A 19,475-nucleotide genomic window follows, 5' to 3' on the forward strand; every position below is an offset into this window, starting at 1 on the left:
TACATACATACACGAAGAACAATAATTAAATAAATAAGTAAATAATCACAATTGGACATTTATTTCTTACAAATTCAAAAGCTAAACATTGCCCTAAAATACTTTTCATAAGGTTTATCTCCAGTTGCACCGTAAATCTCACTGAAAACTTTTTCCAAATGACAGTACTGTTAATTTGGCACAGACAGCTTCATATCCACCTATGGTACACTTGTCTGCTACTAGTTTAAATCTCATTTGAGACATTTCTGGCAGATGAGTCTTAAGATTTTTGATCATCAGTCACATCAACATTTTATTAGCAAATTCTCATTTTCAGAGTCTACCACATGCCTATTTGCATATGCTTTATGAATAGCGTCCTTATAGAATAATACTACTACGACTACGACTACTAATAATAAGAATAAGAATAAGAATAAGAATAAGAATAAGAATAATTGCAGCCACATCTAATTCATTAACATGTCACGCACTTAGATAAAATAGTGACAGCATGATGACAATGAACTGCTCTTGTCAAACTGCAGTTACAGGTTCATCCATGCCCACAGGTTTTATGGACACTTAATAATCCTTCTACTTTAAGAGGTTTTATTTAAATCGTACTTGTTTTCCTACCTATGTGGATGAACAACCTCCATTAACTACATTCCTTTTGAAACAGACACACCGAGCAACAAGCAGGCATCTTTATATAACATTTTAATGGAAACAGCTTTCCCTCTAGACAAGCCATGCACATGGATAGGATTTTAGATACATTAGGTTTGAAATCAATGGTAACATTTTCCCCATTGGCTGGGTTACATGCAATGAACACAAGTTCTTATAATGTTCAGAAACTATTGTGAAATATTGCAATGTCTATATTGTAGCTCAAAATAACCATGTGATCGTAATACAGCAGCTATGTTGTAAGACATAGACTCAGGTGGTTAGGGTATATAAAACTGCCTGGATAAACAGCTCCACAACTATGATGATACACCTTTAATCTATAACAGTGTTGCTTCCAGGAGTTTGCAAGTTCAGCACTGTCTGTCCAGTATTTTTTGTGTGCAAAAAAAGTATCTACAGTCATTGATACAGCTATTTGTCTGCAACCCATCAAGTAAGAAACTGCAAATACATTTTTACACAAAAACTAAAATTTCACCACATTGAAAAGGCACAAAAAATAAAAAGACAGCACTTTGAAATATATTTACAACTCCTAACAATGACAGGAATAGACAGCAAGAACATCACCTATTTTAAGGTTTCACAGTTTGCAATGTGCTAAACTGAACCAACAGTTAATTTAATTTGGAGCTAACATAGTATTTGCATTGGCACCAGAGCACTGTCTTTGTGTGATGTAACTAAAACCTCTCTCGGACACCTGTCTGTAAACTATGAGAATTGTAGATGTTTAAAATACCTATTCACAGTATCTCTATTGGTTGGCTGGTCCCTAACTATAGGTTATACAAAATAAATCATATTTTTTATGTATCAGTATTGTTGTAAAATACATACATTAAGTAAAACTTTCTGTTCAATCAACAACACCGATCAGTTCATTGTTGCATAGCAGTAAGAGAAGTAATTTAGAATATAGAAAATCGAATTAAAATCCAACCACCAAACTTGTCATGTTGAATTACAAAAATATTTAAAAAAAGTTTTAGGATTTTTTACTGTCACTCCAATGTTGAAATTAAGATAGGGATGTTTTAAAAGCAGAAGTCACCTCTAGAGGCAGACTCATCAACTACACATTATCTGCACCTATTTCTTTTCTGTGTTGTCTGCTAATTAAATAGCTATTGAAATTAAAAGGATGTTTTCAAGTCCCTGGTCAGAATAGCAACACCAGCTGCAACTGCCATATACCAGCTGTTATAATGGTATGTTTGATTCATTTATTTCTATAGAATTATACAGTAGTATTAGAGCTGTGCAAGCAAGAGGCTGCACTTACAATCTTAGTCAAATGTAACTCCTTTTAGAATTAAACAATACACATTGACAGCTAAACACAGAAAAAAAAAATGCAATACAAAATTAGCACCACAACCGTTTAAATTGGAAAAGAGTATTTAAAATACTCCAGCCCTCAAAAAAGCCTATATATCTTTTCTAGAAAAAAAACAAAAAAAAACAAACTGTTCATCCAGCCAGCCTCCTGTATCCTCATACAGTAAAAACATGATCCACCTGGATCACACTGCTGCAGTTACACAAACCTCAGGACAAGGCTTGCAGTGCACACTTTCCACAATCCCTCAGTCTCTTATGTCCTAATGCCCTGGGGACCGTGTCTTCTTTTCTGATGATTTGGGCATCACAGGTAGACTCTGGCTGGGTGTGAAGGGGTAGCCATTGTTTCCATCAACAAAAACACATTGGAAGTATGGCATGCTACCTGTAAAAAACCAAAAAGCAAGGAAACATTAATACTGTAAATGCTTTCTTATTGGGTTTTCTCTTTTCTCTTCCCTAGTGAACAAACTTCCGAACATTCACCCCGGTAGAACGAAAATAAATGGAATGGCAGTTACTGTAAAGTGGGAGCTGTGTTGCAGAGTTTAAATTTTTTTATTATTGTTACACAAACGTAATAATCTTAAGTAACGTTACATATTTTCCTTTAGAATGCTTATAACCTTAAAAAAAATCATTGATTAGGCTTAGGTCTTACACTAGGTAAGGTCCATACATTATGGTTACTTACTTTTGTCTATCTTCACTGAATGTTGTACTGCTAGCTCTTTGAAGAGGATAAAATAGCAGATCAATCAATTCAATACACTCAGATTGTCTGCCAGTTGCAAGCATGACCTGCACTCCTCAGCAGTAATTAATGGGCCAGTTTGACCGCACCAGTGAGGAGTGAGTGTAACATATTTTTGGCTAATTGTCCATAAAGCTGTATTGTCATGGATTCATTTAGTTAAAGGTTTTACAAGAGGCTATGGCCCTAACCAGCCCTACTGTACATATAATATAGTACAATATATCTATCCTATCTTCATGACTGCCATATCACATATCCTGCTCACAATTTAGACAGAAAGAAGAAATTAATCATAGTGCTGTCTTGAGATGGCTGTAAAATTAAGGTAAGATTTTACAATTCAATTGCAGGCGAAAATCTCTTGGGTACTTCCGAGTCACAAGGGAAATTATTCAACTAACAAGTGAAATACTGACAGGCCCTGGAGATCTTATTGATATACTGTAGCAGCTTGTTACAGACATCCATTGGTAAAATATATACTTTCAATGAATCCTAAGTCCAATCATTTAAAGAAAAAAACTCATATTAAGAACAATTTTTTACACCCATTGGGGTAGTAGTGCATCTTATTTACTGTAATAGCCCCAGCCCCCAGTTTACAGAGTGCACATCAAAACAAGAAAAGATCTGCTTATTTGACCCTGTATTGTATCTGTTGTTTGAAAGTTATCTTTAAGAGAGCAAGCCTGCTGCATCTTTAATAAAAGGCACATGGGAAATCGAATGTTTAGTTGGGTTTTTTAAATTCTTTTTAAAATAAAGGACAACCCAGTACAATAATTTTATGTGTGAGTCTTGGAGTCTTTTATGTGTGAATTTTATGTGTGAGTCTATAAAGCTAACAGTGTTATTAAGTGTGCTTTTGTCAGTTTAGTTAATTTGGTTATTTGAACTAAAGTGGGTGCTCCTCATAAGCACTACCCCCTTGCCCTCCTTGAGACAAAACCTGCAGTGAGGTGGAGAAAGAAAATGTGGTGAGTATTACAAATGATAAAAAATTGAAAAAAAAAAAAAAAAAAAAAAAAAAAAAGAGTGCTAATTGGGATGGATCTCATTGTATATTTTCAGAGACTATCTTTTCTAATGAGATAAATGCATTCAAGCACCAATTATTATTTATTTCTTAGCAGCTTGCCAATTATCTCAGTATGGAAGGAGGACTGTGAATAGCAAAATACCTGTCAAATCATTGTGCAGTGGAGTATGATAATCATTACACAATGCACATGGCAGCAATATGTGTGACCAATCATTTGAAGCCTCTAAAGGTTATTATTCTAATACAAGAAAAGTATTATTATGATGAGAAGGCAATACATTTGCCGACCGTGACTGGGGTTTCCTAGGGAGCGGTGCACAATTGGCCGAGCGCTGCCCAGGTAGGGAGGGCTTAGGTCAGCAGGGGAATCCACGGCTCACTGCGCATCAGCAACCCCTGTGGCTGATAGGGCGCCTGTGATTCTGCAGTGGAGACACCAGATCTGTTTTGTACCTCATTGTGAATCTGCAATGCGAAAAATGACGGATTGGCAAGAGCACATTTCGTGGGACGCGCGTCTTCAATCTCATTTTTTGTTTTTTTTTATGTCCTGACTGCTCACTGGACAGAAATACGCTTACTTGCTACTGTTAACCCTTTAATTGTCACTCATAGAAATAGATATCAGAATTTTTTATTCACTACTGATTCTGATTGCTGGCCTCAAAAATGACAACATTTGACTTTTTAACTGGACCTTTAATTTAGGAATTGTAAACATCAACCAGTCGGTTGAGCTGCCATTTAATGGTAAAAGTATGATTATAACAACCTTTGTTTTCAATTAACCATAAAATGTGACAAATGTGCAAAAAACAAGTTTGTTCGATTGCATATAACTTTAATGGAACCTTAGGCAATAAAAGGAAACATAAAATGATTAAATAGGATACAAGAATAAGTAGGATTAAGGATCACATTTAATTTTTCTGGTGGTACTCAACAAAGCATTGTTGCTTATTGTTCAGACACAGGAAAAGCTTTCCATTTCCACACTTTGAGCACCTCCAGCAGGACACACCCTTTGGGCACCCTTTGTTGCAATGGCCGCGCTGGTCACCGAAGACTGGCCAGTGCTCACGATTATCATATCGCACATCAGGTGTTGGCTCTGGGACTGTAGGGTTTTGGCCGCACTTCTTTTCTGGCTTTCTTAGGTTTGGTAAAGTTGACTGTCGACCGACCCTGGCTGGAGCTTTGTTGACTGCTTTCAGTGTCTGGGCAACTGACAGTTGGAACCTTTTGAGTGGTTGTGGCTTTTCCTTTAGAAGACCACAGTCCCTCTTGTACATCAGCCAAGCACTGGTGATGGACAGGTCTAAAATGTAGCCAAACAGGGGCAGGTACCAGCATCGAGACTTCATGGGTGTACAGTTGAACTAACATATCGGAAAGATCAATGCCCTCCATGTGCTGATTGTACGCCAAAATGACTGATGGGCATTGGACATCAATCTTCCCTTTAGCCTCTTTGCTAAATTGCTTCAAAGAACCAAGAGGCTCAACACCATAGGCATTGCTGAGCAAACTGAAACACTTGTTGTCAAGCCACTTCACTGCAATCACCCCATCGGAAGAGCGGTAATCATATGCTCCACGCATTTGTCGTGACAAATCCTTGTCATTCATCAGGGTGACTCCACCAGTACAGTTTGACCTCACGGTGCCAAGGCATTTTATACCCAAGTTAGCATGCAGCGTTTGGATCAGGTTGAAGCTAGTAAAACAATTGTCACAAAAGACAACAGTGGATGCTGGCTTTGCAACTGTCTTGCCAAGGGTGGTCACTACCTTGGGTCCCACCAGCAGGTCCTCCTCTGTCACCGTCAATGACACATTGAAAAATGTGGAACTCCCTTGGTACAGCAAAAAGTCATGAATGATACCAGAGGAACTGGCTCGATAGAACAGCTTGTACCCCTGCTTGTTTGGCTTGTTGGCTATCTATTGCTGGAGATTGCCAGCTCTGGTTCCTTTGTACGCCATCAGGACCTCATCAATGCTCTGTTTGTTGTTTGGCGGAATGAGGAGACACTGCTGGCGCAACATATCAAAAATGGGTCGGACCTTGTAGAAACAGTCAGGACTGTCGTTACACGCATATTATCATTGAAATGAATATACCTTTGTAAGAAACAGAACCTCTTCACTGGCATAACATCAGTTACAAGACACCCATAAAAAGCAGCACTGATAAAAAATCTTGAATCTCGTTGGGCGTTGTGTTGATTGGGGATCCCAGCTGCTTAGCATACAGGTTGGTTTGCTCACTGATATGCTCAATCATCTGAGCATTAAATAGCATCTTGAAATACTGATATGGGGACTTGACTGAGTCGGGGGCATCAAAGACTGGGTCAGGAACCTGGAATGTCGGGATATCAACTTTCTTCCAAATTCTCTCCCTGGACTGTGATTTATTGGAGCTGGAATGAGGTCTTCAGGTACCTCTGTGGAGACTGTTACAAGGGTATTTTTGCCTTTTCTCTTCCTCTTTTAGGGGCTTGAGCAGAAGTGCATGTTGAAGCATGCTTAGAAGAGTGAGTTCCAGTATCACACACGAATACATCTAGTCGGCTGCATCTTCTCAAAATACACTAGCAGCTCTTCTGCTACAGACAACATCACAACAACAAATTGAACCCACCAGTTTTGAAAGAAATTCAGAATCTCTACAAACCCTTGAATCAAGCTAAGTATGATAATAAGACTTTTTTTTTAAAGGAGTAGGCTGCTTTTTTTCAGATAGTATGTAAAGCCTACCAATTTTTCTTGTTTCTAGATATGTTGACTGTTTTTTTATGTTCTCTTCACAATTAACAGTTCATTTCCTAGAAGGGCTTACTGTAGTTAAATATTTATAATTTTACTTAAAAAAAACAAACAAAAAACAAAACTAATTTATTTCAGTCCACAACCACAGTTAAAAATGTATTGTGTTTTCTGTTCTCTGTATGTTGGTGATCAAGCTTGAACCGCACGTTTCACTGTATTGGTTGTATTTGAAATTTCTAAATTATTGCCCCAAGTAAATTTTGGTGACAGTCTCAATGGGTAAATTATCAGGTTAAACAAATACATAAATAAATACATTTTAAACTATTTCATTTACAGTTAATATTAACCTGTGGGGTTTGGGGGGGCCTGAGCCAGGGTTTCGCCCCTTCCTAATTTCACCTGCCTATCATCACAGACTCCCTATTTAAACCCAGTCACAGCCCTGCTCGTTCTCTTGCATTTGCGTTCCGACCTCTCAACTCTTGGCAACTGGGACCCAGTCACAAGGCTCCACCTATAATAACTCTGAGAAGTCAGAGGACTCTATATTTTCAGGGTCCAGGAGGCTGATAAGGCTAGTCTCGACTCCATAGGGAAGGCTCTCTCTGTTGGAGTCCGGCCCGCCCTTTTCTCTTTTTCCCTGCTCTAGAGACTGATCTGCCAAGCTTAAATTGTAAAAACATTCCCTCCCTCTCGCAGCCCTGGGTCCCCTCCCCCTGTGATAGGATAATAATAATAGCATCAGTAATAAAACAAATTTAAATTAGATGGATGTAGTAATTGTATCAATTTAATATGCAAGATTAATCATGATTATTTTTTTTAATCGCTTGACAGCCCTATTTTAGATATGTTAACTTTTTCAGGAAATATACAATGGTACCAAAAATACATTATTCTGTTTACTTTTAAAATCCTGGTGCAAAATATTGAGAGGTTTTGCGATCCCACTTCATTACTTGGCAGAATGATAGACTGTGATATGGTGCTCCTTCTAATTGTCTTTAAAAAGGAAAAATATCAAACAGAAAAACAACCATGAGATGCTTCACAATCAAATTCACTCTTGGTCTGTGATGGGGTGCCCACCCCTTGTGTATACTTATTTATGCAAAATTCTTCTTCTTCTTCTTCTTCTTCTTCTTCTTCTTCTTCTTCTTCTTCTTCTTCTTCTTAATAACTTAAATTATTATCTTCAAATATATTGTATATGTGTGCAGTCGGATGAAAAACCATCTGTCATTATTAATTATTATTATGTGGTCGGCAAAAAGCCAGCATTATTGTTATTATTTTGGCAAGGATGGGGTTGCTTCCCCATCCAAAAATGAGGTTATATAGTTATAGCTAAGAGTAGAAATAAAACAAATGATATACATGCTTGCACAAAACCAGCATGATACCTGTTTTTCTAGTGGCATTATTATTTGGCTGGTTTGTTTGGCCAACATACCCTTTTGTTTTATAAGAGTGTTTTTGTTTTGCTTAAACTTATTTACTTATTATTTAATTTATTAAATAGCTGCGCAAGCAGCGCTTATCATACCCCAGTACTGTCTCTCGTGTCTATATCTTCTGGGTCTTTGACGTCATCAACAAGCCAGCTTGCCCCATGAGGTTCTTTGTACTGTAGTTGTAGGTGACAGCAGCAATTGTAAACAGGTCCACTGTAGTTTATTTGCTCGACAGCACAGTTGATATTTTTATCACACATCAAACCTAAATGCTGAGTTTGGTAGTTCACATGGACAAGATATGGCACCTACTTTATAATAAGTAAACTCTAAATTCATTAAGTCCATCTTTGACAGAGAGCGAATGAATCAGAGACAACAACCTCCCTCCCGACCTGTCAGGGCATGGTATAACAGGAGCAGTGTGCCCTGGACTGTATGGCTCATTCCAGAGTCATCTGGAAGTCAACCACCCTAAAAAGGGCTGAAGTCATACACTAAAAGCCTCCGCCTAAAAGTAGGTGATGTGTCAGTCATGGATTGGAGGAGACGTAATTGCACTCGTTACCAAAGGTGCGTGGCTGAAGGTATACCAGGGGATGTGGTCGAGCGATCTGTTCCTTTGTTATGGTTATGGATTGACTGAGAGGAGTAAAAGAAACAATGAGTGTTTAGTGTTGTATTGTCTGTCTCACTAACTGTTGTTATTTGTCATTGTAGACGGTTAAAAATCTGGGAGCTGTCGCTGTTAAGCAAGCATGAAACCCGTACTGCACCGCACCTCTGTAATCACTGTTAATGTGTATTGACAATACCACTTGCACCCGGAGCACTCATTATTGGACTGATCACTGTGTAGGTGTTTTAAAGTGTGTGTTTGTTGTTATTGTTTTGGGACTGAGCCCCGTGGTTTTCACTGGTTGTATACATAGTTGTATATAGTCAGTCTGATTAGTTAAAAACAATAAAGATTCGTTTTCACCACTGTTATTAAGCACTGCATCACCTCTGCACTTTGCACTGCAAACCACTTTGCCACATCATCATAAAATTAAAAAAGCCAAAATAAACAACATGATATTGCAACGTTATTCGTTATACTGCATATATGTGGCAGTCAATAATACCACGGTCAGTAACATTTCATTGTCAACTATCTCCTGTTTTAAATGAACACACTGATCTGTATATAAACATATTTTATCAATCAATCTGAATTTCTAAAGCAATGTTGATACTGAAATTGTAATAGAAACGCCTTTCAGATTTTCTGGGTGTTTTTAGACTTTTCTGTCTACTATAGATTTGCTGAAATAGTCACAACACGTAAAGATCTATGTAACTTTCTTGAGCTCCGTTTTTCTGTTGGCAACGGAGGATGTTACTGAAGTGCTGGTTTTCTGAGCGTCGCTGGCTTTTTGGTGTTTTTCTGATCTCTCGTGTTTACCGCAAACATCATTCTGGCTCCTGTGTCCCACCGTTAAAAAGAAAGTATGTATTTTTACAACATTGCTTAGGATTGTGAGAATATGTTGTGGTCTAAGAAAATCTAAATTTGCATTAAAAAAGGGAAATAAGGGAGAGTTGACAAGTCTGCTATTGAACCAACATGTTGTTTTTATCTGTATCTGCATGTAGAATAGGTTGGTCAGGTGCTTTAGTTTTTTCAGTTGTTTGGACACATTATCTGTTTGTTTTCCCTGACTCCTTGTAGTACCAACTTATCTATACTCTCTGTGCTCCACAACCATCTGAACCTCTGATCTTGGCATGCAGTATAAAACACTGTATTCTCCTATACAGGATATAATTGTTAAACAAATATTAGAGATGGAATTAAGGTACCATGTCAAAACATACTGTATCTGGAACTGGAAATATATCTACTCCATACATTCGACTTGAAGCCACTTACTTCTTGGTTTTGTAGATTTCGGATCTGTGAAAAATTAAGAAACAACATAATAATGTATTTTAACACAGATTTGACTTTTTTTTTTTAAATCTACAAATTAAAATAACAAGAATCACTCTCTCAAAAGCTTCAAACTGAACAAATAACGTTGCATAAAAATAATCAAGAGATGAATGACAACACTGTAGTTTATTTAACATGTAAGGTCTCCAGCCTGTTTTGATCAACAGGGCCCTATTCACAAAACTTGCTAATGATAATTTGTAACATTGTATTCAAGGAAAGTTTCACTTCTTTACCATTTTTCCAAAAAAAAAATAAATAATAATAATAATAATAATAATAATAATAATAATAATAATAATAATGATTGTTTTTCATAAGTAGTGTAAAAGATCTATTTCACACAGACAGCTACAACTCAACTGCATGTGTCCTACCTTTTGGTTTTTCATCTTTAGCAGGTTTCTTCTCTGCCTCCGCTAGTTTCTCTGATTGTAGACAAAATATGATATTACTAAATATGGTTCAAAGGGTCAGGTATTTCATTCTACCATCAATGATCAAGAAAGCCATAGTTTGTATGTACTGCATACTGCATCGTGACATTTATAAAATCACAGCTCAGCGCAGTAAAGTTAAAGCTGTATAACCACCATACAGTGCACATTTTTCATGGAGAATGGAATAGTGAAGGGGCCATGTTTATTATATTAGAGTTTTCAAATACTGTTACAATGGTAAAAATAGTCACACGAAATAAAAAATGCAGTTAATTTTAATATATGCCTACCAGTATGCCTCTTACAATTTCTATCAAATTTAAAAAGATTTTAATGAGCCCTCTCAATAAGCTCTTAAACATTTAAAATGGAAAATATTTGTTTTCATCAAGTAGCAATAATGTATCTAAAAATCTAGTAATTTTTAAACAATACATTTAAAGCATGTTCGTTGGGAAACAAAAATGTAAACATGTACAAATTAACTTGACAAGGAATTGTTTTTGTGAACTAACAGGCAAATCAATATATACAATTATACATGGGAATGATTGCCTTGTTTCACATTGTAACAGAAAACATAGAACAAAAACATACAAAACAATAGTGCATAACAACATATGATGTGTTATTTGTCTTTTAATTACATTTTGTATACAATTTGCCATTTCCAAGATTTATTGAAAATGTCTTTAGAGTTACACTGGGAAGCAATTACAGAATAACTGTATCTGTTAATATAATGACAAAGCAACACTACTGGAGGCAGTTTAAGAAAAACAGAGTCTACACAGTCTCTTTTAAGAGCACTGCACTATAGCACTGACCTTGAGGGATTTAAAAGCTGTGAGATTACTGAATAAACAAATGGAGATGTCTGTTTGCTCATGATTTGAATCGAAGGTGAATGTCTTGGGAATTACATCTAATGTTTGTGTAGGTGTGTGTAAGTTTGTGTTTTCTTGAAAAATGCAAGGGACACAGGTCTGCACATATGAAAGGATATTATTTAAGCAGATGTTTACTCTTTTATTATGCCCTCTCTGAACACAGAGAACCTCAGCCTTTCATTTAATTTTAAACAAGATAAAACAAATGGGCCAGCATTTCATTTAGTAATATATAAAAAACCAAACAGAATATCCAAAATCAAATGTTTTCTTGATATATTTTGTAAATGATCAGGTAGCAGAACATGACTGTGCATTGTTAACATCCATTTAAAAATGTCTTTCAGTACATCCCTTACATTTACTGAATTTATAAAGCTATGCTGTTTCATATAAATACTGACCTGTGTACGCTTTTTTTTTAGTTTACAAAATCACTTTACATCTAACAAATGAGAAGAAATGACCTGTTTCTGGTGCTTCAACTAAAGGTTCTTTCAAAGGGATTCATAAACAGGGAAAAAAAGTTATTACATAATAAATAAATAAACAACAGCTACAGCTGTAGTAACATTCAGTCTTGCAGAAAAACGGTTTGCCTGAAATAAGGGTGCTGCATAAGTCCACTGTAAAGTCATTCTACATTTAGAATTAGACATGTTTAAAGTTCAAAAGGCACCACACACAGTTACATTAAAGAATCTAGAAATGCAGTTAAGATTTATTAAATGGTGAAATACAATATAAATGGTTTGCCTGAAAAAAGGGTGCTGTGTAAGTCCACTGTAATGCTATCTTAAATCTTCATAAAACACACATTTAAACTTTAAAGCAGATGTCTATTGTATAAAAAAATGGATTGCAACTTAACAGGAAAGTGTTATCAATCAGACTCATTGTCTGCACTGTCGGATCTCAAACAAAAAGTGCTTACAATTTATTCAGTCAACGCACAGAGCAACTACTGTACGGCTCGTACTAACTTGAAGGGCGACATTTTAAATCTCAGGCATTATTTGCACTTTTTTTGTTGTTTTTTTGTGCATGGTTATTAGAAATGGTGAAAAATTGACATTCAGCTAAAAGTGGGGGTTTGCCGATAGTTCAAACATGGGCGTTGCTGCCTCGGCAGAATCCGATAAGAAATGTGTTATTGAAACCGTTTACGTTCCATCTACAATCGGACTGGAAGTTTCTGTTACGTATAAATTGTTTAACTCCAAACTGCCTTTATGTTGGATCTGATTACAAAATAGATCATTCTTTTGAATTTTATAAAAATATATTTGGTATGTTTAATAATTTTAAATGGATCCCTAAAAGAAAATGCGACCATTGTGGTTATAACAATGAAAACAAAACAAAAAGTGTGTGTGTGTGTATATATATATATATCACGTAATAAAGTAATGGAAAATTATATTAAGAACATTTTAGCTGATGTTCAAGGTTAACAGGTTATTCATTTTATGTGTTTATATCCATCATATGTTGTTAAAAGATTTCAAACAAACTAACATAGAGCAACTCAGACATCCTTAGCAATGAAATTGCTTTAAACCTGTGACACATCTTTAAGTATGCAGTTTTATGCACAAACATTGGCACAATGCACAGACAAACATATAAGTATGTACTGTATGTAGGCTGAACCTTATTTGTTTATCTAAAATGTCATAGTAACAGCATGCTTATCCACATATATTTGCATCACAGCATTCCTACAGATGGCTTTAATTATTTGCAATATTTATTGGATCCTTTGGGCTTAACAAGGCAACTGTGTGGCAGTCCAGTCATCTCTACAATCAAACTGCATCGACTGTATTGAAACACTACCACTCCATTCAGGCATGCTTTTTATCGACACCCCCCATGCCCCTGAAAATTAATTACTTCTTGAGCCACTACACACATACTTATCTGGAGAGTGATATCATACTGTAGGTGCATACTTGAGAATACTAGTTTAGGTGGGCTGTGTTTTAAATACATACTGCTGTATAATTAACTAGTGTTCTGATAGCAGTATAGATTAGTACATTTACATGACAAAGCGTTTTCCGAAAACTGAATCAGAAAAATGATTTTCTTAAAATGTAATTTTTCTGTGTTTACATGATTAGCAATTGAAAATCTAATTAGAATTTAACTGTATACATGGACTGAAGTTTTCAGAAAACGCAGGATATTTTCGGACGCAAAGTACTGTAGTAGCCTAAGTACATTTTGAAGAACGGACATTTCTGCGATAGAACGGAGATCAATCCACTATAGTGCTTTATCGAAGTGTCAGTTTTCAGAATCCCCACACTATGCACTCAGACTTTCCCACAGCTCATCCTGTTCTATATTACCAGTTTCCTTTGCAGACATTATTTTAAATTATCATGTCATTTAAAGCTGGAAAACATTTGCTGCTTCAGTATGGGCTATTAGTATTAACAAATACATACAGACTAACAAATGTATTAGTTTATCCCTAACTAGACAAATGAATGCATGTAGACTGCAGATTATTATTATTTTCTGTTTTCTAAAACCACGTGCAGGAATGAAGGTCAGAGTTTGCACATGTGCAGTATGCTATCGGAATAAGTTTTCTGAAAAGTGTGTGCACACAATATACATTTTGTTAGTTTTTGGAATTTAATTGGAAATTTCTCTGTGCTGTTTTCTGAAAACTGACTTTCGGGATATTTTCCAAAAACTGTGTTTACATGACTTTTGATATGGAATTAGTTTTCCAAAAACTTAATTTTCTGAAAAATATCGGAATTCTTACGCTGATGTAAAATGCACTGATTGATGTGTACAACTTTTTTTTTTTTTTTATTAGGTAGGGCTACGGTTACAGTACAGTAGGTCTTCCTCCTATAAGTATTCATTAGTTAAAGGGAGTTTAGTACAATTGAATACTGTATGTAAACAGATATTTTACCTGGTTTGGCAGGAGGCACAGCTTTTTCCTGTTTTACAGCTTCATGCTCTATACAAAATTCAGAGATGTCTTTTAATTAAATTAAATATAGATATATTTTAATTAAAGAATGCCTTAATCCTTAAAACTTAGATCAATTCGTATAATTAGCACTTCCTCTCAATGCATGTATTCTTCAAAGAGCTTCTGTACATTGTAAAGGGTTTACTGTTTTCCATATACTTACTTGGAGGGGGTGCTTTTGTTAGTGGTGGTGTCTTTGTTGGTGGATGGCTTCTTGTTGGCTTGGCTGTAAAAATAATTACATTTATTTTCAACAGAATACAGGTTCATTGATAATGTCAGATGACAGAATTACACAGATGTGCATGCTCCCAGTACTGTATTTATGGTTGATGAAAACATTTAAAATGTGTGTAATGTATTAAATATTCATGTATCGTAATCAGCTGGCCAAATGTTTTCTTGGCTTTCCAAAAGTTTGGTTAAAGTATTGTGTGCTGTATTTCCTAGATAAGATTTCTCAATACTTTTTGTCCCTAATCCTTTTTTTTTTTTTTTTTTTTTTAATTTAGTAAATCGGCAATTATGTTATTATTTTCTTCCAATTTGGCATATACAATTATTTTTAGGCTCAGCTCACCGCTACCAACCCTGCGCTGACTCAGGAGCGGCGAAGATGAACACATGCTTTCCTCTGAAGCGTGTGCCTTCAGGACAACGCAGCTCTGGGCGAGGCCAGACTACAGGGGTCACTGGTACGCGGTGAGCCGTGGACTCCCTCTAGTGACCTAAGCACCCCCACCTCCCGGGCAGCACTTGGCCAATTGTTTGCAGTCCCTGGGAGTTCCCGTCTACAGTCGGTAACAGAATAGCCTGGACTCGAACTAGCTAGGGCGCATCCTGCACTCCCCTCGGAGTGCCTTAACCAGATGCACCACTCGGGAGCCCCCCAGGAACAATCTTAAGGTCTATTTTAATATTCTAAACAGACCCTATTTACATTAAAATTTTAATAATACTAAATACAATAACAATACACATGCTCAAGTGTGGATACATTTGTAATTATGGCCATTCCTGCATAAATTCACAAAAAGGGGGCAGAGATACTGCAAATGAGGGTTTTCAAATATTATAATGAGATGTATGAAAGCTGCAGGCAATTGTGACACTTACAACTGCATTAATTTGTTAATGTGCTTCCTTTATTGCTGTTTTTTTGTAACAGCAATAATTTTGTTTAACCTTTTTATATGAAACCTGAGTTTACCATTGCTGGTATTCCAGGTAGTTTTCTTGTTTGTTTTTTGCAATACTGCACTGTTTATTTTCGTTGTGTAAAGTAAAAGAAAATCCTGCCCAGATACTATTGGCACACCCTGCAAGCCGTCCTGGAGGATCAGGAGAGACATCGTGGCGGTGCAGAGCGGTGTTGGGAAGAGCGGTGTCAGGAAGAACGTTACGCTGACACCGAGCGTTTAGCCCACCCGACTGTGATAGCCGACAAGATGGCGGCCAGGTGTCTGGCTATTCAGAACCTGGTAGTGGCCCAAGCCCAAGCCCAAGCCCAGCTCCCAGCCACAGCAGCTGGACCAGCACCACCGACGCCCAAAATCCGGCAGCAAAAGATGACCCGGAGGCGTTCCTGACCACAGACTGTAGTCACCCCTATAAGGGTATCTGAGATCCTGAATAGATTAGTAAAGGATGCCCATACCTTCAGCAGCACGAGGAAGAGGTTTCATTTCCTTCACCTTTTCTTCTGCAAATACAAAAAAAAAAAAACCCAGATATCATTCAAAGGGATGACATTATGCATTTTGGTATGGAACATTTTTAAAGGAATGACACATCTGATATATATATATATATAAGGTCAAAAAGTCAGCTTCCCAATGTTTCGATATGTTGTACATATCTTTCTCAAGTAGCCTGTGTTTGAATTCATTAATATATATATATATCATATATATATATATATATATTCCTATATATATATATATATATATATATATATATATATACTCTGCGCACAATAAAAACGCAAGCGTTCAGACTCGAGGCAGTACCTAAAATACTGAGCTTAAGTCATGGGATTTCATAAAAATGTCAGGTGCTCAGTGTTGGTATTTGAATTGAGTTAAAATTGCCAAAACGAGTTGATTATGAATCTGTATAAATAGCCATTTGAAAAGACGTTATTTTAATTAGTGCTGGGACGAACACAGGGTTTTCATGTTCGGATATTCACTCATAGTTTAAATATTTGTTCATTTTTCAAAAAAGTAATAAAAGCAATTATATTGCTCTGAATGCAGGCAGAGAGAGCATAGCAGTAGGGGCAGGGGGTGTGGCCCCTGTGTGTGTGCCTTTATTTTACAAGACCTTACAATGTGTAACACCTTAAAATAAAAACACATCCCAGGAGTAAAGGATAAGTTGTGTAGGATTTACTTAACCTAGTGAATTTACTACAAAACAAAGGATGCCAAATAGCAGTTCAAGTTAATTGTTGTTTTGTTTATTCCCAAAATAAATAGTACATAAAGTTGACAATGCATTTTATTTTATTTTTTCTTTTTTTTTCATTCCTTGCCATTTCCATTGTTTGTGTGTTTTATGTAAGATATTTGTCTTTAATTCTGGTTTTGTTTTTGTAAATCTAACAGGTTTGCGACTTCATGTGTTGCCGATGGCGAGAAAGAGAAACACATTCATTATTATACTACTGGACCTTGTTGTGTGAGCAGAGAGATATTGACTGAAACTTGTTGAATATAAGCTCTAAAGGTCTTGGGTTAAAATAAATTGGTTGGAATTGTAATACTACACAAAATATATGTTTCAAAGCGAGTATGATTATTCTGCTTTGTGCGGTGAAACTGAGGTTCGTATGCTATCTAATTAACAATGTATAGGAATGTAAAATGTGTTAAAACAAAACTGGAGGTACTTGAATTAATGGTATAATCAACTTGAAAACTAGAATAAGAATGAAGCTGAACTAAATATACTATTTTTGAGAGTGCAATGTGTTTTATTGGTAATCATATTTCTATTTTATTTTACCAGGCCTAAGTTTGTGATTTTTAAATTAATGTTGTATGTAAATGGAAAGGTAATCACTGTCCTGGCCTGGTTGTGCACTGTTTAATTGATTCAGGAGGGAGGTTATTTGGACTCAATTGTATTCCTGGTGTCCTGTGGTGTGTATTGAGTGCTGCTGCCTGTAGGGGAGCAGGAGCTTTTCAATGTACCATCCTCTGTACAATAGAGGGTTTGGCGGTGATTGTCTGGTCATGTAGGCAAAAAGCTTAGTCAAAGAAATGGCACCATTCAGGTAAGGGGAAACTGGTGGTGCTGTGCTTGGCTGCCTAGAGCCATTCCGGCTAGAAGTGCGTATGTGTCCCTTCAGGATATCTGGAGCCTAGCCACTGGGGTGGGAAGTGATTGGTGCTACCTGTTTGAAATACTATGTGATGTAATTAATGATTGATACCTGTTGAAATATGATTTAATTATTATTGGTATCTATTGAAATGTGATTTAATGACATATTTATATCTACTGAAATACTATCTGTAATTGCTGATACCTGCTGAATTATTATTCAATGCAGCTAATAAGGAGCTGTTCACATGTCAGCCTTTCTGTGGATACTGAGAAACACTGGCTGTTAAAACTGGCTTACCTTTTAAATATGATGGTACTGTGATAACAATAAATACTGTTTCATTTTAAACAAAACTTTGGGGTGTGGTAAACTCCTTTCAGCGTGTGTGATGAGTGTCCATCTGCCTTTCCAAAAAAAAGAACCTGTGTGGGTGGAACTACTTTATTCTGGTTTATAGTTGGGGGTAATTAAATTAAGCATTTAGACATTAGACTAGAGTGTGACGTAGTTGGGAACTATAATTATTACCTGCCATTAACCTTAATAGTAATGATGAAATTTAAGTCAATTACCGGTATTACAATTAATAGTATGTTTTTGTTTTGGGAACAGGGCTTGCTCCGCTCTTGGAAAGATGTCTTTGGCTGTGTCATCATCAACAAGCTCAAATGAGCATCTGCCCAAAGACATTGTTTCCCTTTTTATACTGCAATGTTTATGTTTTCATACAATCCTTGTCAGAGTTGTTTATTTGTGTGATTCAGCCTGCGGTAAAAGCCAGCAACTAGAACCCATGAGAGTTTGGATCAAACAGCGCCTACAAACAACCTTGAGACTGCGTCTTTAGAATTGTACTTTCCCAAATGTGTGTTTTATAACGAATTCCCTTTTTATATAACCCGATTCATCAGCATGTTCCATTATTCTGCCATACAGAAGCAAATTCACCAGGACAAAGCATGCCTCTGTTCTAATTTATTTTTGGAAAGTTGTTAAAGAAATTAGCACACTCACTTTGAGAATGCTTCAACATTTTTCTGAGTATCTTTTTGTTTAATTGGTGCAGTGTTTTTCTCCTTTAATTTCCTTATATTAATGCTAACCAAGATTTTTATTAGCACTAGCAATAATCCTATTTTCTTCTTTTGAAGAACTTTAGTTCTTTGCTTGCATTTTTTAATTTAACAATTGCAGACTTTCATACATTGTGCAAAAAGATGTACACATTAAGTACATTGTAACTATGCATAATATTGTAATTATGTGTAAGAACACATGTATTTACTGTGTGTTTTATATGCACAGTAATTAGAGACACTTAATGTAAAGCGTTACCAAAAAATCAAGAAAAGAAAGAAAAACCTTCAAGCTCAGAAGAATACATTAGAATACATATATAACTATAATTCTGTTAAAAATAAAACACAATTTTGGGGAAATGTAAATGTTTTGTTTAATAACTGATGACATATGTGCACTAAGCAACACTTGCACAACAGTACATACAGTAGTGCATACTTATAATTTATAATTATAAATTAAGAATTTATATTTGAAAGTGTCATTAATAAATTATAAAAGGTATCATTATAACATGTAAAGCTATAGTACAAACATGTCGTTTCACTGCTGTACATTGCAGGTACAAGTTTTTCCTTTTTATTTTTGTATTTCTAAGAAACCCTTAAATATAATGAGCAACAAAAATGTAAAAATCTGTGGCACAAACATGACTTTTCATCTACAAAGTAATACAATAAATCAGTCTGGTAT

At 36.0% G+C, this 19,475-nt stretch overlaps 1 protein-coding gene across 35 annotated transcripts in view; it reads right to left on the bottom strand.

Moving 5' to 3' along the window:
- Nucleotides 1-688: 688 nt before the first annotated feature.
- Nucleotides 689-19,475, bottom strand: part of trdn (triadin) — a 96,293-nt gene continuing 77,506 nt past the window's right edge. For 34 of the 35 annotated variants that reach the window (XM_041252243.1, XM_041252236.1, XM_041252238.1 and 31 more), the window contains 6 exons: nucleotides 16,026-16,070; nucleotides 14,532-14,594; nucleotides 14,306-14,353; nucleotides 10,412-10,462; nucleotides 9,972-9,995; nucleotides 689-2,410 (listed from right to left, as the gene is read on the bottom strand). In XM_041252243.1, coding sequence (XP_041108177.1) covers nucleotides 2,286-2,410; nucleotides 9,972-9,995; nucleotides 10,412-10,462; nucleotides 14,306-14,353; nucleotides 14,532-14,594; nucleotides 16,026-16,070 — 356 coding nt within the window. In that variant the 3' untranslated portion in view covers nucleotides 689-2,285. The remainder of the gene's footprint in view (nucleotides 2,411-9,971; nucleotides 9,996-10,411; nucleotides 10,463-14,305; nucleotides 14,354-14,531; nucleotides 14,595-16,025; nucleotides 16,071-19,475) is intronic. The other variant, XM_041252223.1, reaches the window with a different exon arrangement.

Source organism: Polyodon spathula, chromosome 6 (genome assembly GCF_017654505.1).
Source record: "Polyodon spathula isolate WHYD16114869_AA chromosome 6, ASM1765450v1, whole genome shotgun sequence".
Classification (NCBI taxonomy): Eukaryota; Metazoa; Chordata; class Actinopteri; order Acipenseriformes; family Polyodontidae; genus Polyodon; species Polyodon spathula.